Raw genomic sequence first — 22,032 nt, 5'->3', positions numbered from 1 at the left:
CTATGGTCTAATATGAAGGGCATAAAAATCAAATTTGATTGAGGGCCGAGGACCAAAATTAAATATTGCATTATAGCTAGCATTAAGATGTATTAAATTAACTAATTAAAAAGAATGTGTATATATATATATATATATATATATATATATATATATATATATATATATATATATATATAATATTTTAAACTTACATTTCATCGGAAAAAAATAAAACAAAAAGTGTTAACATAAAAATATAAATTAAAAATTAAAATGTGCTTCAGTAGCATGTTTTTTCTCTCCCTATTTTTCCTCTTGTGATATGGTATGTCAGGCCAAATCAAAGGTCATCACCAGCCAACAGGCCCAGATTTGGGCATTTCTGCCACAGCAGAAGCATTTCAGGTTTTTCAAAGAAAAAAACATGGAAGAACTTGTAGAACACTTTAATTATGTGAAAAACCCTTTTCCACTATAAAGGACCTTTTGTGAAATAGAGACTTCCCATGGATGTTAAAAGCCTTGTTCAGATTGTCAGTCTAAATCAGATTATTGCATCTGCTCAGATCCGATTTGCACTGGTTTCTATGGTAATGACATTGTGTTGGTATGCATACACTAAAAACAACAATAAGAGCAATACAGTTTGCAAAACACATGTCTTATAATATGACAACATGTTGCAATCGGAACGTAGGAAGCTGGAATGTGCAGATTTATTCCATGCTGCCTTCTCCGCTGGTCTAAAAATTTAAAGAGGTGTGTAGACCAGCTCTATATTGTCATTTTCAGCTTGACTTTTACTTCGCAACACAACCTTGCATCTGCAAAGACATTCAGCATGTTTTCTGCAAACAACGTCGGACGTTTTACATGGCGGGAGAAAGTGAAATAGGCAAAAAAGTAATGAAAAATTTGATCGAAGCAGTCAGAATTAAATGGATTTCCAGAAATGTGATTTGAATATGGTTGAAATAAATTTGTAAAAATCTGAGTATGTTCATCTATGACTGTATGCTTTACATAACTGTGACGAGGGCTAATTTTAGCTTTAAAAAGGGGAAGACAGAAAAAACCGGAACATTGCCGGGTCGCCTTCTGTGTGAACGCAAACACGTCCCGGGATTGATTCCGGGATTGATCCCGGGTTGGGGACCTAGTAACATTGCCGGGTTCAGTCCCGGAACGAGCTCTGTGTGAACAAAAGCCAGAACTAATGAAGTAAAGGGTGTGCCGTAGTGATGACGCACGTTATCGCGTGACTCTTTTACCACGTGTTTTGAAGGCAGATCAGCGTTCGCGAAAAAAAAAAATGTAACCGTAATGAAGCAGAGATCAGTTAGTTCCTCACTTTCCATGCTCACGCTGAGATCGTTCGCCAGCTTTAGTGAAAGTTAACGTGTCTAGCGTTTTCGACTCATACATTGCAAAATACATTGTCTTTACGGGACCTTTACGGGTTGTGTTTCTGACTGCAAGCATATATTCCGGGTAATCACTGGCAGTGTGAAAGGGGCAAAATCTAGCGACCCGGGAACAATTGCCGGGACACATTGCCCGTGTATTTTCCGGAATCGCAGTGTGAAAGGGGCTTTAGTGTGTTGTCTGAAAAATGTCATTTACACACCCTTAAGTTGTTCCAAACCTGTTTGAATTCCTTTCAACTGTTGAACACAAAAGAAGATATTTTGAAGAATGTTGGTAACCAAATAGTTGATGGTAGCCATTAACTTCTGTATCAAAAAATTATTTTGTGTTCAGCAGAAACTTATACAGTAATGACAGAATTTTCATTTTTGGGTGAACTATGCCTTTAAAGCATAGTGAGTGGAAAATGTTGTTTAACATTAAATTGGCCGCTTTTTTAGTGAATTTGTAATTTAATCATTGTGAATCATCGTTGACTTATGAATAGGTGAATTCAGCAAATTATCATCATGAAAACATAATTGAAATAAAAGAGATGTTTTTGAGGTCTCTAACCACCGTTGGAATGTCACCACATCCAGCCCATGTGTAATGCAGCACATTTATACCGGCTTGCATGTTCTGTTTGACAGCATGAGCGATCCTGCACTCTTGAGAGTAAGACTACAAAAGCATATGCTTCATGGAAAGGTAAACATACTTCACCTGTCACCCCTCAACCACCCTTCTTCCAGTTTTCATTGATAGTGACATTTCCCAGGAAAGTTCCTCGCTGTCACACTTTTAAACAATGCAGCAGAGATGTGTGGGAGAGTGAGTGAACAGCATGATAGTTACATAAGCACCATACCGCCCAGTGGAACCTTCACAACTCCTGCTCAACAGCCTTACTTTTTTTTTTAATCGCTCACACTTAAGCCACATTGACAACAGCATATTCACATGGTTAACTAAACTGGCATCAGAAATGTTAGTACATTTCCGTTCAAAAGTTTGGGTGAAAACATAGAGTGAAGACAGGAATGTGAAATATTATTACAATTTAAAATACTCGTTTTACATTTCTTATTATTATCGATGCTAAAAACAGTTGTGCCGCAATATTTGTGTGGAAACCATAATACACAGGATTCTTTTTTGAATATAAAGTTCAAAAGAACTGCATTTTTAATAGAAATATTTGTAATATTTGTAATTGTCTTTACTGCTATTTTTGAATGATTAAATGCATCCTTGCTAAAATATTTATTTCGTTAAAAATTTAATACATAAAAAATCTTACTGAATTCAGGCCTTTAAATGGTAGTGTAGTAAACAGCAGTGTAAGAATGTAAAAATTGTTTTCTTTTATTATACATTAAACGAGACAAAGATGCTTGACTGCAAAGCAGCTTAGGAGATATTATTGTGTACAGCATCTGAAATGTGACTATATTTGGCACGCTGCAGTATCACTGAACTTTGAGTTTTCTCTCTAGAGTATTTAGAATAGTGTGCAGTGTTCACCAACAATGAAAATTTCATCATGAATGCAAAAATGAGAACAAAGGCGTGTCAAAATTTTTACTGAATAATGACAAACAATTTTGCTCTGTTTGAAGCTTAACAGCTCCAGTCATCATGTGCTTTGATTATATCCAGAATGTTCAAAAATCCTTTTGTCTTTCACATACAGGTTTGAAACAACATGAGTAAATGATGTGTAAATAATGCCATTTTTGGGTAAACTATTTTTTAAAGATCTCTGCACCAATCAGAGTACATCTAACCATGTAAACAGTATTTGACTACAGAAGTCATTAAAGTATGATGTTTATGATATAAGGCCTTGCCTGTGTTCATATGTCATATCTGATATATGGTTTTCATTTTGTCTCTATCCTTTACTCTGTCTCCTCTGTAGTTATGAAACTTCCACTGCACCGTCTGATCTCGATTACACTTTCTCTCCAGAGTTTTATCACATTCTCTTCTGTTTCTTAGTTGCTCCATCTGTCTCTGTTTCTCTCCACTTCTGTATATCTGAGTAATTGGATCCATATTAAACCAGAGCACTGTGATGTATTACAATTGCTTCACTCTGTCAAAAGCAAACAACTTATTAAACGAAAACATAAAATTAAGAAATTAAACATTGTCTTTTTTTTTAAATGAGCAGAACTGAATTTGTTCTTTTTATAGGCAGCATCTAACTGATAAAGTCCCCTTTCAAAAAAATGCATGGTACTGATTAATCATCACACTCATGTACTGTAGTATTTACTTCAAAGCATAGTACTGTGATGGGGCAGTATCTATAGACTGGTCTACAGACACAGTGAGACAGCTCGCTTTTAGAAAGCAGGGCTGATTGAGAGAGAGATAAAGGGAGGGGAAAATGGCAGGAGAAAGGTAGTGTTATCAGTGAAGTAAGTTTTTTTTTTTTGTTGTTTTTTTTTAAGCATTATGATTTTTTTTGGCTATTACTGTGGATTTTGAAATTAACTAAGATCAAATTTATCCTTTCATCCATCCATTCTCCAAACTGCTTGTCCCATGTAGGTTTGTGGAAGTTATTTCAGCACAATTCATTTATTGTTAACCGATATAGGCTTTCCAAGTTAGAATACACTGCTGATATCAATAAAAGGGGGGGGGGGGGGGGGGGGGGGCAACTGGGGGGGGGGGGGGGGGGGGGGGGGGGGGGGGGGGGGGGGGGACTGGCCAATGCTGGTATACTTTTTTTAAGATTTATGAAAACATTAATTGAAGAGTAATTTGTTATAATTTGGTGATAGTACAACAAAATATCATCTTTATATTGACATAAAACCAGTGAATCATTGTCTTCAACTTCATCGTGATAAAATCAAAAACACAGTCTGTATTTCTACCTGTTCAACACATTCATTTTTCCTTTTTCTTTCAGGCATCACTCGTCCTCCCACTACGTCTGCTGCTACCTGCCCCATTGACCAAACTCCAGCGTGGAATCCCTCCATGTCTCAACCCATTTCTTGGAACTGAAGGCAAAGCAGAGATCAGATTCTTAACACCCCAATCTTATTCCCCTTTCAGCTTCTACAAATGGACAGGAACAATCCAGCCTGCATTAAACGAAAGGAAGTAGTAATGTCCATAGCAGGCCATTCAGACAGAAATCAGTTATGATACTGAGAAAGTTTCTATTATCAGTTCATTTTTGTCTTTCAATGATTTAATCCCTCAGAGACTGTGCATATGGACCTTTGAGAGTCCTGACTGGTGTCCAGCAGCCTTTGTTGTCTTTTTCTTTTCTGGATTGGATGCTTATGTGATAGTTCAGTGGCATAAATGTAAGGCTGTTGGGTATTTCAGAAGTGGGTTATATAATTGTCTTTTTTAGTTGCCAAACCCCAATTCCACAGAACTTGGAAAAGGAGAAAACCACGCCAATCCAAATCTCAACCTTGATTTAAGGCCACTTGGCACCTAGAAACAACCTCTGCATTACTTCCACCATTTCTCAAAGACTTTGAAAATGAACCTTTGAAAGATCTGACTGGCATTGGATGCTCTTTGAGAACCAGAAAGCAGCATTCAATCTTGTTAGGAATTTCAGAAATCAAATATAAATATACTCATCATTTTAGATGGAACTTAAGGAAGGAAAAAAACTTCTGCCAACTAGGGCATGTTGCCACTTTGTAAGGCCACTACAATGCTAGTAAGGCAACTTGGCACCCAGAAACAAGCTCTGCTTGACTTCGACCTTTTGTCAAAGACTTTGAATGTGAACCTTTGAGAGATCTGACATCAAGTATATATACTCATCATTTTAGATGACACCACCACTTCCAGAGAACTTAAGGAAGGAAAAAATTTCTGTCGACTAGGACTTGTTGGTGCCTCTTCGCCCTGAACCCCAATCCCAACCCCTTTCCCCCCTTTTTTGGCCATTTGGCACCTATTTCTTACCTCCATCTCATCCCAACCTCCACCATTCGCCCCTCACTGGCCACGGCAGTCCTCCCTCCCCGTTCCCGCGTTCCCCCCCCCCCCCACCCTCCCCCTCCTCATCACCCTACCCCTTCCCAACACCACACCTCCCACCCCTCCAACCTAGTCACCATGGCCACCGGTACTACCACCACTGCCCGTGAACATCTCCTGGTGGTGCGGAGGCGCAGCCCGCACATGCGTTACACGCTGAGCCCGGAAAACCTTCGCAGCCTTTCAGCCCAGGATGGCTCTGGGAATGGGGGGAACTCTAGAGGAGGAATTTCTGAACCGATGGGCCTGCAGCGGGCCAACAGTGACACCAATCTGGTGACATCGGATAGCCGTTCCTCCTTAACTGCCTCTACATACCAGTTTACGCTTGGGCGAGGGCAAAACCTGGTCATCTCTTGGGATATCAAGGAGGAGGTGGATGCCACTGACTGGATTGGGCTGTACCACATTGGTAAGATGTTTTGGGGTGTGGGTAAACTCTCTATTGAAAGTAATTCCTTATTATGGAAGGTAGACTTATATTTACTTACAGTTACTTACTTTTACATTCATTTTTATCACTGTATCACCGGCTCTTTTTCTTTTGTTATGGAAACACTACTTGCAGGTCTTTTTATAATGCTACAATGCATGATTTATGTGGCACTAACAGAATTACAGAAAATAATAAACACTCCCCCAGTCTGGTCAAAACTCACAGCTTTGGTTGATCAATGTTGTTAATTAAGGACGCTCAAGCAAGGAAATTGCAATTACATTTGGAGGTAAAGGTTTGTTGTCTCAAAATAGTAATTTTTCATGCATAGAATGTAGCCTATCGATGTTGTGATTGCAGTTTAGAAAGTTATGTTAAATTGTTGTTGTTGTTTTTGACAACTTGCACAAATTGGATTTGTGTGAACTAGATGTCATGCATACAGTGTAGACCAAAATGACTGTATGATACACAGTTTATTTGAAAACAACAGAAATGTTGTTTACAACACACTTTACTTTCATAATTGGAGGTATTTCTGAATGAAACTAAGCACCAAAGCAGTAAATTGGGCAAATTTTGATGTTAAGGTTCTTTTTAAAAAAGTCTTTTTTTCTTTTTAGAAAAATATTTTTCAATTCAATTCAATTATTCTCTTTTGCTGCTCCACTGAGCTGAATATGGACATGCTGTGACCCAGAGGTTTTTGTATGACTAATTACATGAGTAGTTTTTGTAATGGTATATTATAATACAGTATATATATATATATATATATATATATATATATATATATATATATATATATATATACTGTATTATAATATACCATTACAAAAACTACATAAACAAAACAACATACATAATGTGGGGACATTCCATAGGCATGATGGTTTTTCTACTGTACAAACTGTATTTTCTATTGCCCTACCCCAGCACTGCACCTCAACTTACCCCTCACAGGAAATTTTCTGCATTTTTAGATTTTCAAAAAATTTAATTCAGTCCCACTTTATATTAAGTGGGCTTAACTATAATTTACTTACATTTTAATTAATCACTTGGTACAATGCACTTATTGTGTACATACATGTTTTTACATTGTACTTATATTTTTTAAATACCTGCATGTAACCTTACCCCCCCCCCCCCCCCCCAAAAAAAAAAAAAAAAAAAAAAAAAAAAAATCAAAATGTAAGACTGTTTATACATTTAAACACTGTGTCCACACTGGATGTATTAGGTGCAGCATGCTACATCTAAACTAAATCACTCCCATTATAATCAACAAAGCTTTGTCACAGTAATGGTACACAGAAGTACCTTGGTTTCAGGGTCACGGTTCCATATGGATCAATTTGAATGAGATTGTATAATTTCAAGCAAAAACAGAATAGTCTGACTTCAGATTTGTCAAATTATGCTACATAAGACACCTGCACAAAACAAAAACAGCAGATTTGTGGAACGAAATTGCAAATGAATTCTCTGACAGCAGGTGGCACTTATGGAACAACAGCGATATAGAGTTTCAATGGTTACTGCTGTAAACAAAGCTGCCCTGCGTTTATAAACACTGCTTTAATATGCATTATATGGAGGTAAAAGGAAAATAATATGCCATTGAAACATTTCTGAAGATGGTCAGTTCCTCTCAGAGAGATACATTCATATAAACCACATGTTTGTCTTCCTATATTTCAAGCATTGCAAACAGTGAGCTTGATCTGCCTTATACAGTGTTTTCTCCTCTTTACAGACTTCATAAAAATTCCACACAAATTACATTTTAGGAAATTATTGCGGGGGCGACCAGTGCATCTCTAGAACCCGAAACTTTCCAACACTTCTGATGTAAAACAATTAGGTGGTTCTTCAGCTATTGCGTGTCATTAGAATTCACTGTTCTTGTTTTTGGGTTGGTGGGTTCGAGACAAATACCTATACCATTACACCCTTACATGACAAGTAATATAACAGAAACCATACATTTCTGCCTTGTACAGTAAATACTGTCATACTACCCAGCCTTACTGTTACCCGCTGTGTGGTTTTATTATGTTGATGAAGCAAGTGAATGAGCAAATGAAAACAGATGAACTGCTGACTCTGTTTTGCACTGGGCGAATTGTACTGTCATTAGCTACATTTTATCTCGTCTTCTCCTCCACACTTGCACTGATGGTTGAATCTATTTACTCAGCACTATTTCTGATGGCTTTGAGATTTTGATTTGTAGAGGAAAGGTGGGAGGATGAGAGAAACATGTCCCATGAGACACCAACCAACCATGAACAAGCTCAACCCACCAGTATCCCTAGATACAGATTATAAGAGCAATAAAATTAACCATTCACTGACTTGCCGTGAGCTATACACACATTTGTTACGTTTAGAGATATTATTCTACTATCATTTAGAGTAATTGCAAGTAAAGTGGGACACATTGTTGTATTTGATATTTCGTCCTGTTTTATCTGCATAGTGTAGTGATACTCAGCTATTTAAAGATCTTTAATAATTAAAATAGAATTGTGTGATGGGTAAAGCCTTTAGGCATCATATTTTTAAACAATACAATTGACAATTTTCAGGAGGTCTTGTAATTTTTTCCTACAAGTTATCTTCAGAAAATACATTTTAAAAATTATTTTTGGGATCTGTCTTTTTAGGTCTAATGGCTTTAGCTAATAGTTTACAACATTAAACAAAGTTGTAAGCATAATGTGGAAAACACACACACAAAAAACATGCATTTTTGTTAGAATTGTAATGTAAACTAGTGAAATTTTTTTTTCTTCTTGCTCAAGAAAGAAAACTTTTACTTCACAGAATTTTCTTAGCTAAAGTAAAGCACTAAACTGAATCAAATGGATCAAGGTTGCTTCAGAAATACAATCTCTATAGATGTGGCTTCTTGGAAGTGGGAATTTAGTGGTGTGTGCAACGGTAATGATACCTTGAATTGCTTGGTGTACTATTACTTAACTGTGATATGTCTTTCGATTTGCAATTGATAAACCAGTCAAAAAGTATTTTGAAGGGCCCTGAGTTGTATCTAAGGAGCTGAATATTGATATCATAAAACCACTCAAGCACCCACAAAAGCATGCAGTCATTACTTATGTATTATTCAGAAATAGTAAAAATATTGTTTGTATAAGATTTCATAGTTGGCAAAATGTTGCTTGTGTTTCTTCTCAAATATAAATGAATGTATAGTATATACAGTACAAGTGTCAGAAAACAAGATTTTTTCTCATTCTGCTGTAATCTGTATTATGTAGCATGATCCCAGGGTTCAGGGTCTGTGACAGTCATGGTCATTGAAAGCCGATCCCTCACACTACTACAACCGGCTTCATGGGGCCATTGATCAGGACAGGGGAATTCCTTTATGGCCTGTCCCAGAGAAAGAGAAAGGCCTCCACTAAGGGATTGTGCCAGCCATCAATCTGGAGTCTCAGATTTATTTTCTCCATGCGAGTAACCAAGACCTGATTTATGACATGTGTTACACACAAACAGAACAACAGCCTTAAAGCAGTAGTTCACTCAAAAATTAGACTTTTAGACCTTCCAAGATGCAGATGAGTTTCTTCATCGGAACAGATTTGGAGAAATGTAGCATTACATCAGTTGCTCACCAATGGATCCTCTGCAATGAATGGGTGCCGTCAGAATGAAAGTCCAAACCACTAATAAAATATCACAATAATCCACATGACTTCAGTCCATCAATTAATATCTTGTGGAACAAAAATCTGCATGTTTGTCCATCGAGACATTTTTAATTTTAAACCGTTTCTTCTGTCCATAATCCATAATATTGATTTCTCCAGTGAAAAAGTTGTCTGGTCTGAATCAGGAGAAAAATATGTACAAATGAAGAACTATTTACAAGCCAAAACAGTCCAAAAAATTTCTAAATAAATGTTTGATTGTTTTTTATCACTGTTTGGACTCTTATTCTGATGGTACCCATTCACTGCAGAGGATCCATTTGTGATGTAATACTAAATTTCTCCAAATATGTTCCAATAATGGTCTGAGGTTGAGTAAAAAGTACACACGTATATATCCTCTTCAAATGTACTGCGTTACATTTTAATGTATTCATTATTTTTTGTTAAAAGATTTAACCCATCACAAAACCTATATCATCAGCATACTTGGTCATATTTCAGCCCAAAATCAAATGAATTAAATATTAAAATATATTTTCCATAGAGAAAATTAAGCCTGTTTTAAGTCTATCAACATTTTTTTTTTTTTTTGCATTATGACATTGTTGACATGACAAATTATCTTCACATTACATAATAAATAAATAAAGATCAGAATTTGTTAATATTTAATCTACTGCCTTTTTTATACTGATTTAAATAATGAGGCTATTTATTTCAGTATTTTTTTAGCACTTTTTTTTAATAATGGGGATTACACACACACACACACACACACACACACACACACACACACACACACACACACACACACACACAAATCCATTATGTAGACCCATTAAGTTAATGACTTTTGAATGATTGAATGTTTTTTTTCTTTGTGACCATTATTATTATTTTTTTATTATTATTTAAATATAAAATATTATATCTTATTTTAAAAATATCTGGGTTTTTTTTTTTATTTTGGAGTGTTTCAAGATTCACCCATTAAAAAAAAAAATATGCGGTTAAGGAAGTCTTTTTAATATCTGCTGATAAAAAGGGTCACAGACAGCTGTGCAGGTTATATTATTTTTCTTCTTTTAAAGTCAGATTAGTCACGTGTGTTAACTGTGCTACATTTAAGATGTGAAACATTTTATTAATCTGCGTTAACTTTGTTTATTTGTCTTATCTTTGATCATCTGCTCAGAACATGTCCTGATTTTACAGTAAGGCATTTAGCGGGGTTTTTTTTCCGGGAAAAGGGATGATGTGAGGCACCGCTGCGCTGGAGTCAGAGATGATTGGTTTTTATGTGAGCCATGTGACATGGTCGGGTGAACTGTGGCTTCTTGTAGCCGTTCAGTAACAGAGGCCCGGTGTCAGTGCTGTGATATAGTTTCAGAAGAGCTGCTGTAGATCACAGTAGACAAGGCTGGTCTATTCAGTGAGGGTCTGACAGAATAAAGAGTATCCCACAATTACTGATCACAGGCTGCTGTCACACCTAGAGAGAAACGGGCTGTAAACATTTCTTCAGAACAAACTCGCTTCTGAATGTCTGATTCTTCTTCATGGAATCATTGTATGATAGTTTGGAATTACAATTGGTATATTGGAAGTGGCATTTTCTAATATACACTCACTTTAAAGAAAATTTTGTCATTCAAAAGTTTCTCTTTCATAGCTCCAGAAATTTAAAGGGATAGTTCACCTAAAACATGTCTCTAAGGATTTTTTCACACTGTCCCCAATTCTGATTCACTTTTCACATTCAGTCTTTAGGATGTGCTGTCTGGAATGTCATTTTGCAAGTCCTGAAATTGGATCTGTTTGTTCAGATGGAGAGGTCTGTCTGGTATATCTGATGTTAAAAGCATGCCACATCCTGAATAAACTACTTCATATTATATCTGAACCACTTTTCCAAAAATGTTGATTTTAATCCAATTTCAAACCGTATACAAAAGTGATAAGAATGTGTTTTTTCATTTCATTTCATTTACTTATTTAGGTAGGTAGGTATGTTTGTAGGTGGGTCATCACTTTGACATCACTTTTTGGTGCCTGTCCTAATAAGGCCTAATTCTCCCTGAAGTGGGCTGATCGCTTAATTAGGAATTTTGTTTCATTCGTGCCCTCTTTTTACTTTACCACAAGATTCTCTACTTGTAATGTAGATTTCATATTTAATACTTAATATTGTGTTTATTATTGTATGTACGTGTGTTACTATTAAGTGTTATTAAATATATTTTATATACACTATATTTTGGTATTATAATTAATTTATAATTAATATTATACATGTAACATTTATATTTATATGCCGCTTCATGCATAACATTACCAATACTAAAGTTAGAATTTTCAGTGTGTATGCAGTTATTTTATGGTGCATTAGAGCTTGACTACTCTATATTTATCATACATGCATGACTGTATTGAGCTATATTTCTGTTTTCTGTATGAAGTAGGATTTTTTAAAGAGACCCAATCAGATGGGAGCTGGTTGGAGGTTTGTATGAGGAGTTAAAGAACAGGAAACACTAACTAAGAACATGGTCCATTACCTCCAGGACAAACCCTTTACCATTTATTTGTTCTCAAGACCCTTAGAAAAGACTTTAAGCCCTTGAGAGAATAGGCCTGAGGTGTGGCACAATTGATCAGCCAACCCTATGTTTTTTCACAGCTGTGCGTTTATTATGAGATCTATTGACTCCTGGTGGAGGCCTTTCTTCTTAGTCATATTTATGAATGACAAATATTTACATGATATTTCCCGACCCAGATGAGACGTGTCCCGCTAACGTTTGGGATTCGAAGAACCGCGGGGTGAACGGCACTCAGAGTGGGCATATCATTTGGAGGTTGGAGCCCGGACCGTACTTCATGGAACGTAAGTGAGAGTTTTGAAAAGTGGTATGCACTTTCTTTTTCAAGGAGCGGGGCTTTTGTTGAAGAATGGGTTTGACAAAGTTTGCCAGGTTATTGGAATCAAATGTTTGGTAAACTACAATTCTAAAGTTTAGAGTCAGTAACAAATATAATATTCAGCATATTAAAATGATTTCTGAAGCATCATGTGACACTGAATACTGGAGTAATGATGCTGAAAATGTAGCATTTTTATCACAGGAATAAATTCTATTTTAAAAAATAAGCTGACAAAAACAACAAAATTACTAAAACGAAAATTAAAATTAAAACAAAAAATATACAAATTAAAAAAGTTTTAAAGTTTTAAATAGTAATCCTATTTCACAGTATTCCTGTTTTTATTATATTTTTGATAAAATAAATGCAGCCTTAATGAGAAGAGACTTCTTTCAAAAAACACCCCAAACTTTTGAACAGTTGTGTAGATACTTAGAGTTTTGCCTAAATAGCGAGGTTATAGCAAACTAACTAAATATCCAAGAGTAAAAGAACATATTATGTGAAATCTTATACATTTTTTTCATGCAAATCTTTTAATGTGGTATTCATTTGAGAATAATATGCCTCTACAGTATATAAAAAAACAATGCTAGAATGCATTATATGTTTGTCAGATAAACCTGTCCTGTACAACTCTGCAGTATATATTTCTATATTTTATATGTTGTATTGTGTTGTATTTTTTGTATTGTTCAGGAACAAGTAAAGCTAAAAAAAAGCTGATGATAAATTTGAGAGACAACCAAAATAGTTGCGATCACAGATAACACATTATGCATTTACTATTAAATGTGTTTAAAATTTTTTTTTTTGAATATATTTTAAAGATTAGATGCCTTGAATCTCATAAACTTTGGCAAAATCATGATTATTTCTTGTTTGAAATGCTCACTGTACACTGTGCAAATATTTTTTCAAAGTTGTAAATAAGTTTTACAAGAAAATACTATTTCACTTATTCTACTTTAAAATGTTATGTTCAATTCAACCTCAAAAGTCAAAATTGTTTCCATTTTTGGTTCCCTTTTTTTCTTTTTTCAGTGTGGCAGCCTAGGAACTTGAAAACACCAGTTTGTTTCTCAGCAGACTGATAAATCCTGTGCATATTGATTCCTGAGAATTACATGAAGCCAGCCAATCAGATTTCAGCTTGCCCTTTTGAGAAAGCTTTGCCAATTGTGTGTGGATTATGGATCAGATGGTCTATCATCATGCTGTCTGAGACTTAAACAATGCTAAAATATGTTAGAATGTGAGAATAATAATAATGGAGATACTGTATGCACTGTTTATATTTCAAATGTTTGAGCTCTTAGAAACACAATCTTGTGTTTATATTTCACAGCGGAGACCAAAATCTGTTTCAAATATTACCATGGAGTGAGTGGAGCATTGAGGGCCATAACACCCTGCATTACTGTCAAGAACCCTGGAGTTCCAGTAAGTGTGAGTGTGTCTGTGTTAAGTATTTGACTTAAAAGTATTAGGATTTAAACTGATTTGTTGGCATCAGATGGGCCTGCAAACACACTTTTGTTGACCGGTCACCATTTGAATTGTGCTTGAAAGGAGAATTTTTACTCATACTGCATTTTAAAAGTGACTGAGTCACATGAGAAACATGAAAGCATCTTTCATGATATGTTATGTTTTCATAATTGTAGATTTTTTTTCATGTAAATTTTTTTCATGAAATCATGTTTGTAATATTTCCTAATTCCATTCCTCTCCTATCACCACAATAAAAGAATGAGGGAAGGGGGGGAGTTCCCCTTAGAAATAAATTATCAGTTTATTAATTAAAAAAATAAAAATGTAAATAAATAACTTTTCACATTGACTAATAAAGTGACATGTTTAAAAATATATGTAGTTAAATGTAACAACAAAAAATACTTTGATAAATCATTTTAAATGTGATATTTAAACAGCATCTTTACATATTTTGTATTTTTAATAGAATTTATGTTAATTTAATTACACTGCAGTTCAAAAGTTTGGGGGCTGTAAGATTTTTAATGCTTCTTAAAGTCTGTTATGCTCACTGAGGCTGCACTTATTTAAAAAAATGCAGTAAAACAGTAATATTGTTAAATATTATTACTATTTAAAATAACTGTTTACTACTTGAATATATTTTTTAATATAATTTATTTCTCTGATGGCAAAGCTGAATTTTTTAGCATCATTACACCAGTCTTCATTTTAATTTGTTGATTTGTTGCTGAAGAGACATTTATTATTATTAACATCTTTAAAAACAGTTGAGACACTTAATGCTGACACTGTTTTATTTATATATTTTTTTGGAATTCTTTGATAGTTAAAGTACAAAAGAACAGCATTTATTTGATCTTTTGTAATATTATAAATGTCTTAGTCTTTCTCTGCCTGTGTGTCTGCAAGCTCCATTATCAAGCGTTGGAGTTTGACTAAACTCCACAGAGACATATCATGTTCGCAGGCATGCAGGGAATGCACAGGAAGTAGAGAGCACTCTTTGATTAGTGCCTGGCTGCCGACACAACGCCACGGAAGTAGTGCAAAGGGCCCATTCCACCCTCTGTGACATGAGCCTGAACTTGAACCTCTAGAGTTAACAGACCGATTCACTCGCAAAACATTACCATTACTGTTTGAACTACTGTTTTGAACTGAGCCTATTTTTGTGCTATGGAAGTGATTGAATACATCAGATCATGTGACTGTGATCTGAGGCGTGCTGAAATGCGTATCTGTGACTCCTCAAGCAAATAGAACATGATTACTGGTTATGAAATGGAGATATTTTCTATGATCTGATTTTTGAACTTGTATTTTGAAAATTGATGTTTTGGTAAAATTACTGTTGCTACTTTGTATGGTTTGGATCGATGTACTGTTCTGTAGAACACATTTTGAGCAAATACACACCCCAAACAACTGACTTTTAATGAGAGTTTAATGTGCAATGGTTAACATATGGAAATTATAATATCTCAGTCTCACCATCATTCAGAAGCCGTCAAGTTGGGGCTCTGCGGCTGAGCAAGAGTCTCTAATCATAAATCACACACTGCCACATTAATGAGCAGGACCATTATAATGTTATTGAAATATTCATGACAATGATCCTGAACCTCTCTCTTGCTAAAATGTTATATAGTTTCAACCAAAAATGCAGCTGTAAATTAAATAAATATGTGAAATAAATATTTGATTCATATGTGAATATATGGAATAAATATTAAATAAATGAGATCTCCTTCAAGAAGGTTTATTTATTTATTGTTTTGCCAGATTGCCACAGTTTTATTGTAATCACTATTGCAGAAAGTATTTGATATGATTTCAAATATTAATCCAGGTATCGGTTTCTCTGGGCATTATAAACCACGAACAAAAAAAATAAACCATAAAAAACATTTTTAAATAAAATAAACATTAACTTAAAATTATATATATATATATATATATATATATATATATATATATATATATATATATATTATATATATCTATATATATATCCGAGACATAAAAATAATAAAACTGACAAAAACAACAAAATTACTAAAACGAAAATTTAAATGAGAGCAAAAATAATGTGATCCTAAAACAACACTGCTGTATTTCTCTATGTGATAATGTGTAATTGTGTTATGGTGTCCTCTACAGGTCGGGGCAGAGGGGCAGATGGATGGACAGTCTGTCACAGACCACTGCAGGAAATTGGTCAGCTTTACTCTGTCAGGTAAAAATGCTTGGTTTTCGTAACATCTACTCTCATTATAGTAAAAGGGACTTATTTTAGAGATTTCTTTATGAAACTGATTTCTGTATATATGAATTCTGTAAGGCATTTGAGAGGCAGTACTGTGATTTTACCACCCAAACCTTCCTTAACCATGGTAAAATCATTGCAATGCACTTCAAACAAATTCAAATTATATATTTGCTGTTTATAAAACTGCAACAATGGATACATTATAACAACACTTATGGTTAATAAATAATAACCTTTTTTAACTAACAATAAACAATTCATGCACCAAGTAATATAGTTAATTTGGCTCAATGATTTGAAATGTGTCTTATCCTACCTCAAATCTCACATATAAAGCCATGTGTTGTCTTTTTAATTAAAACTCTTCTAAATATCTGCCCTCTTGTGGCAATGAGCAGCTAGTGCACATAGATAGATAGATAGATAGATAGATAGATAGATAGATAGATAGATAGATAGATAGATAGATAGATAGATAGATAGATAGATAGATAGATAGATAGATAGATGGACTGCTGGTTCACATTGTGTGTGTTTATATTGCAGACATCAGGGCTCAGGGTCTGAAGAAGGGCATGTTTTTTAATCCGGACCCCTATCTGAAGATGAGCATTCACCCTGGCAAGAGGCACGGCTTCCCTACATTCACCCACCACGGCCAGGAGAGACGAACCTCCATCATATCAAACACGACTAACCCTGTGTGGCACGGAGAGGTAGTTTATATTCATACGTGATCCCAGACTGGGCCAGTTAATGATGTGTGCTGTTTGTGTTCACTTCTTCAGCACTTAACCTCTGGATGCTGCAGGGCGACGTCCCTGCTGTCAGTCCACTGTGAGGAGCTGAGAAGTTAATGGGATGTAACCAAGTAGGGGTGACTCTGAAACGAGAAGTTTTCAGTAAATGCATTGTGCCCTTGAGCAAGGCTTTAGATTTCTTCAGAAATTACTGTTGGTTAAATTAAGTTGGTAACATTTCCTAAATGTAATTTTTTTTCTTTATTATAAAAAAACGTAGTGAATGATACTAACTAAATAATAAACACATCAATTTACATGGTACTTCAGGGTATTTTTAAGAATACTACCATGGTACAGTTATAAATGTTTTATTCAGAGTAAATAAGAATAACGTGTGGTTACCATAAATGAGATTGAATATATTGTAGGATTATTATTTTTCCTCCACTGCACAGAAACATAACTGTAAACCTTCATTTTCATACTTATTTTCTTTTCCCCTTCAGAAGTACACTTTTGTTGCTCTGATGACAGATGTTTTGGAAATTGAGGTCAAGGACAAATTTGCAAAAAGTCGCCCAATCATCAAACGCTTTTTAGGTCAGCTGACAATACCGGTGCAGAGACTGCTGGAGAGACATGCAGCTGGGTCAGTATTCGCTATTGAAATATACCTGCGAGGGCCTATTATGTATGAACTTTTATTAACAAAAGAGCTGTAGCCTCCATGAAACCTGCTGCTCATTTCTGTCTACAGACGTTTATCTAGAAATACCTTGTTTAATAATTCAGGAGGTAGATATTATTGTAAAACAACAAATTTTTTTGCATCCCAAGATTTGACATTTAGAGGTACATACTGTATTTGGTCATTTTTCATTGACAAAATAATATTTATGTGTAAGCTTATTTATTTATACAGATTTATTATTTTTTTATAATAAAAATAATTGTTATCTGCGTGATTTTTAAAAAGGGATCAGCATGTGAGCTACACACTTTCACGTCGTCTACCAACTGAACAAGTGAGTGGACAACTTCTCTTCAGGGTGGAGATCACCTCCAATGGACATGAAGGTACGGATTACAGTATGCTTACAGTAAAACTTACAGTATTCTTATTTTTACAGTAAATGAGCCGTGTTCAGCCATGTGTCTGTTTTAATGAGCCATGTTCAGATTTGTTGTAAAATGCTACCCTTAATGTAACTCTTGTAAATTATAACCAGCCTACAGTTACTGTAGTTAATAAAGTATATTACTTGATTAAAATATATATTTATTAATTTTAGGGGTTTTTAGTGGGTCCCCTTCATGCCATGCCTCAAAAGATCCTATTTCAGAGTTCTTTGGTGAATAGAAATTTCAAAAGAACATAATTTATTTGAAACAGAAATTTTTTGTAACATTTTAAATGTCTTCACTGTCTGTGTTGATCAATTTAATGTATCCTTGCTGAATAAAAGTATTATGCTTTTGTAGATGCCATGGGATCTCTGCTGGGAGCCTCCTCTATGAACGGAGATCCTGGGAGCCCATCGGATGATGAGGATGTTTTGCATCCTTCATCCCGCATTGCCAGGGGCCCCTCGCCCACTGGCTCTGAAGGGTCCCTGCACGGTGATGCCTTTAGGACTGACGAGTGCATGATGGACCCTGATGAGGATCGGCTCTTGAGAGATGGAGCTCCAGAAACTAACCAAGGAACACACTCACACACACACCTCAAGGCCTCACTAAACGACTACCTGGATGCTATTGAAGCCCCTAAGGGCCCCGGAGACAGACCGCTTGTGGCCGCCTCACCTAAACTACGCTCAAGTTTCCCCACGGACACACGGCTCAATGCTATGTTACATATAGATTCTGATGAAGATGAGGAGGGACATGCCTCCCGGGATATGACATTGACCAATGGCGCTCATTGGCCTGATGGACACACCTCCTCTGAACAGGACAAAGGGGAGGGTCCCGTGAAAGCAGAAGCAGAGACAAAAGCAACAAACACTTCCACAAATACATAAGCAACAACAACAGGCACCACAAATAGCAAAAAAAAGAGCCAAAATGGAGGTGCTGAGGATGGTCAGGAAGGAGCTGCTGCCAGCACTGGCAGCACTCAGCAACCAGCTCCAAAAATACAGGTCTGTAGGGTTTGGCTTCCCACCTTTTTTTAAACTGTTACGGGAATATGTTCTATTAGCCCACTTTCCATGCTGGTTTTAAATATTTTTTTAAAAATTATGTACATTTTTAAAGTTTATTTTAAACTTTATTTATATTTATCTTAAACATCTAACTTCTCTGAAGATTAAAAATACTTATTAATACCAGAATGGAAACTGGGGCAACAGGTGTATGTGTGAAAAAAAAATAAAAAATAAAAAAATATTGACTAAATAAAGCTGTTTTTATCATATTTTATGACAAACTCACAATTTATTTTACATTTTATAGCACATCTCATGCGTTAAATCACTTAAGCAGCGTCTTGTGATGATGATGATCATCATCGTCATCATAATCATTTCCCCAATTTATATTGTTATGTAGTTCTTCCTTTGCATTATTACACCTTATACGTTTCTTACAGGATGAGGAAGGAGTTGCACCCAAAACGATCACTGGGGAAGAAGGATCATCAGAGGCCGCTACAGTCACAGAATCCTCAGCATCTGCCAGCAGTGCAGCTAGTGAAGGGGGTGGAGCCACAGCAGTTAAGCAGCCGGAGCAGGGGAACTCCAGTGAGGCAGCCAATGAGGGGGAGGAAGATGCCGAAATCTGGCAGAGGAGGCAGAGTCTGCAAGCATCAGGGATCTCATCACAGGCTGAAGGGATGGAAATAACCAATGAAGTGAGGAGGGCGGCTGACGCAGCACAGGTTGCCACGGTAACAGAAGGAGAGACAGGTAACTTCCTGTGTGATGCTACGTCATTTTATTTTGTAAATCAGCAGAGGAGACTGGAGAGTTGTCATCAAACTTTCATCAGCTTTTACCAACAGTTTTAACTTGTCTGCACATTGAATAAGATAATAAAAAGTAATATTATAAATAATATCATAATATTAAACATTTATTTTCATTTTATTATGTAATGCATTTAAATAAATATTAACTGTTAAGAACATAAGTAATAATAATAATACTAAAGATGTTAGTTGTTAAAGATGATGCTAATATAAAAGATGATGATAGTAATAAAATGTCAATAAATAAAAATAATAATTGTAAACATAATAAAAATATTATATACATTACAGTGTATATATATATATATATATACTTATATATATATATATATATATATATATATACATACAGTATATATAATGTATTTTAATAAGAAGAATTACTTTTATTGTAATATATTTTTCATTTATTATTATCATCCTCATACAACAACAAATCAGAAACAATATTTTATGTTTATTATAATAAACATTATTTTAAATCTATCTATCTATCATCTGTCTATCTATCTATCTATCTATCTATCTATCTATCTATCTATCTATCTATCTATCTATCTTTAAATATGAATAATAAAAAATAAATAATGATAATAATACATGAAAAATAAACATATTACATGAGAAATGAGAAAAAATTAAAATAATTAGTAATTATTTAAATATATTATATACATATTAAGGACATGAATAATAATCTTAAAAGTAATATTTATAATTTCAAAATAGAAGTTATATATATTTTATAATATATATATTTTAATATTATATAAAAAGGATGTTATATAAAATGTTCCATTAATTAAACAAATTATATATGCTGTTATTAAAATATTATTAATTCTATTCAAATAAAATATAACCTATTGTCTGGCTTTATATAACGGGGATAATAGGAGACTTTATGAATAGTTTGTATATAATAAATTAATGTTTACAATATTTTTTACATTCACAACACAAACAACACATTTTTGCCTTTCTAAAGGAGCCAGTGCTCAAGTGAATGGCCATCAGCTAATGCGATCTCATCCTTCAGTGCGTCATGACATCAGCCGCTATCAGAGAGTGGACGAGCCCCTTCCACCAAGTGAGGGAATATTTTTGTCTTTGTATGAGATTTACCCAACCTGTCCTAAACGGGACATAAACATGGAAAATTATATTTATTTTTTGCTCTTTTGAAATAAGGGTATTTACATAATTATATTTTATTAACATTTGTATTTTTATATTTAATATTTTAACATTATAAATGGACTTTAAATGTGTATGTTGTAGATTGGGAGGCTCGTATTGACAGCCACGGCAGGATTTTCTATGTGGATCATGTGAATAGAACCACCACCTGGCAGCGGCCCACTGCTCCACCTTCACCTCAGGTCCTACAGAGATCCAGCTCCATTCAACAGATGGAGCAGCTCAACCGAAGGTCAGTCACACATGAACACAATATTCACACATCCGTGTGTTTACTTCAGCAAATATCTATCAAGATGGCATGAAATCAGTATTGATTAGAGTGAATTCTGATAGAAAGAGTGTTTTGAGCGCACAGTGACCTTATCTTGGGATTTATCTGAGTCCAAAATGCCATTTGGTAATCCTCACTCGTATGGAAAAACAGCTCTTTAAAAATGTCACCCAGCAGTCACCACAGCAACCTAATCTGTTCTGCCATTATCAGAAACATGGGAGAAACTGGGTAATGAGCATGTGGGGAAGGAAAACACAACACAAAACAGTCCAGGGGAGTGAAATTACTCCCCCCTCTCAGGAGGTACGTCTTGTGCCATAACAACAACAGAAGGAGGGACGGGTGGGAACATAGGAGGAGGCTCAGGAGGAGGATGGACACCCGGGAGGTCCAGGGAGGTGACGATGGAGGGAGGAACCAAGGAGGAAACAGGAGGAGCCAGGGCGGATCAGATGGAGGAAGGAGCCAGGGAGATGACAGGAGGGACTTGGAGCATGCGGCACCCGGTGGGACCCAGGCAACAGCTGGAGGGAGCCCGGCGGAGCTAGTTATCTGTTGGGCCACAGCGGAGTGGAGGGAGCTAGGAGCCATGGTGGAGCTGACG

General features: G+C 35.4%; 1 protein-coding gene across 1 annotated transcript in view; it reads left to right on the top strand.

Annotated features, from left to right (window-relative positions):
* The first annotated feature begins 5,428 nt into the window (after positions 1-5,428).
* The window catches only part of LOC109090362 (E3 ubiquitin-protein ligase HECW2-like), a 32,742-nt gene continuing 16,138 nt past the window's right edge, over positions 5,429-22,032 (top strand). Inside the window, 11 exon segments of the mRNA XM_042741885.1 lie at positions 5,429-5,833; positions 12,323-12,430; positions 13,817-13,911; positions 16,129-16,204; positions 16,784-16,953; positions 17,487-17,629; positions 17,957-18,057; positions 18,463-19,124; positions 19,574-19,889; positions 20,940-21,041; positions 21,233-21,383. Coding sequence (XP_042597819.1) covers positions 5,500-5,833; positions 12,323-12,430; positions 13,817-13,911; positions 16,129-16,204; positions 16,784-16,953; positions 17,487-17,629; positions 17,957-18,057; positions 18,463-19,124; positions 19,574-19,889; positions 20,940-21,041; positions 21,233-21,383 — 2,258 coding nt within the window. The 5' untranslated portion in view covers positions 5,429-5,499.

The sequence above is a fragment of the Cyprinus carpio genome, chromosome A1, assembly GCF_018340385.1.
Source record: "Cyprinus carpio isolate SPL01 chromosome A1, ASM1834038v1, whole genome shotgun sequence".
NCBI classification, from domain to species: Eukaryota; Metazoa; Chordata; class Actinopteri; order Cypriniformes; family Cyprinidae; genus Cyprinus; species Cyprinus carpio.
This window is presented reverse-complemented; position numbering and strand designations above follow the sequence as displayed.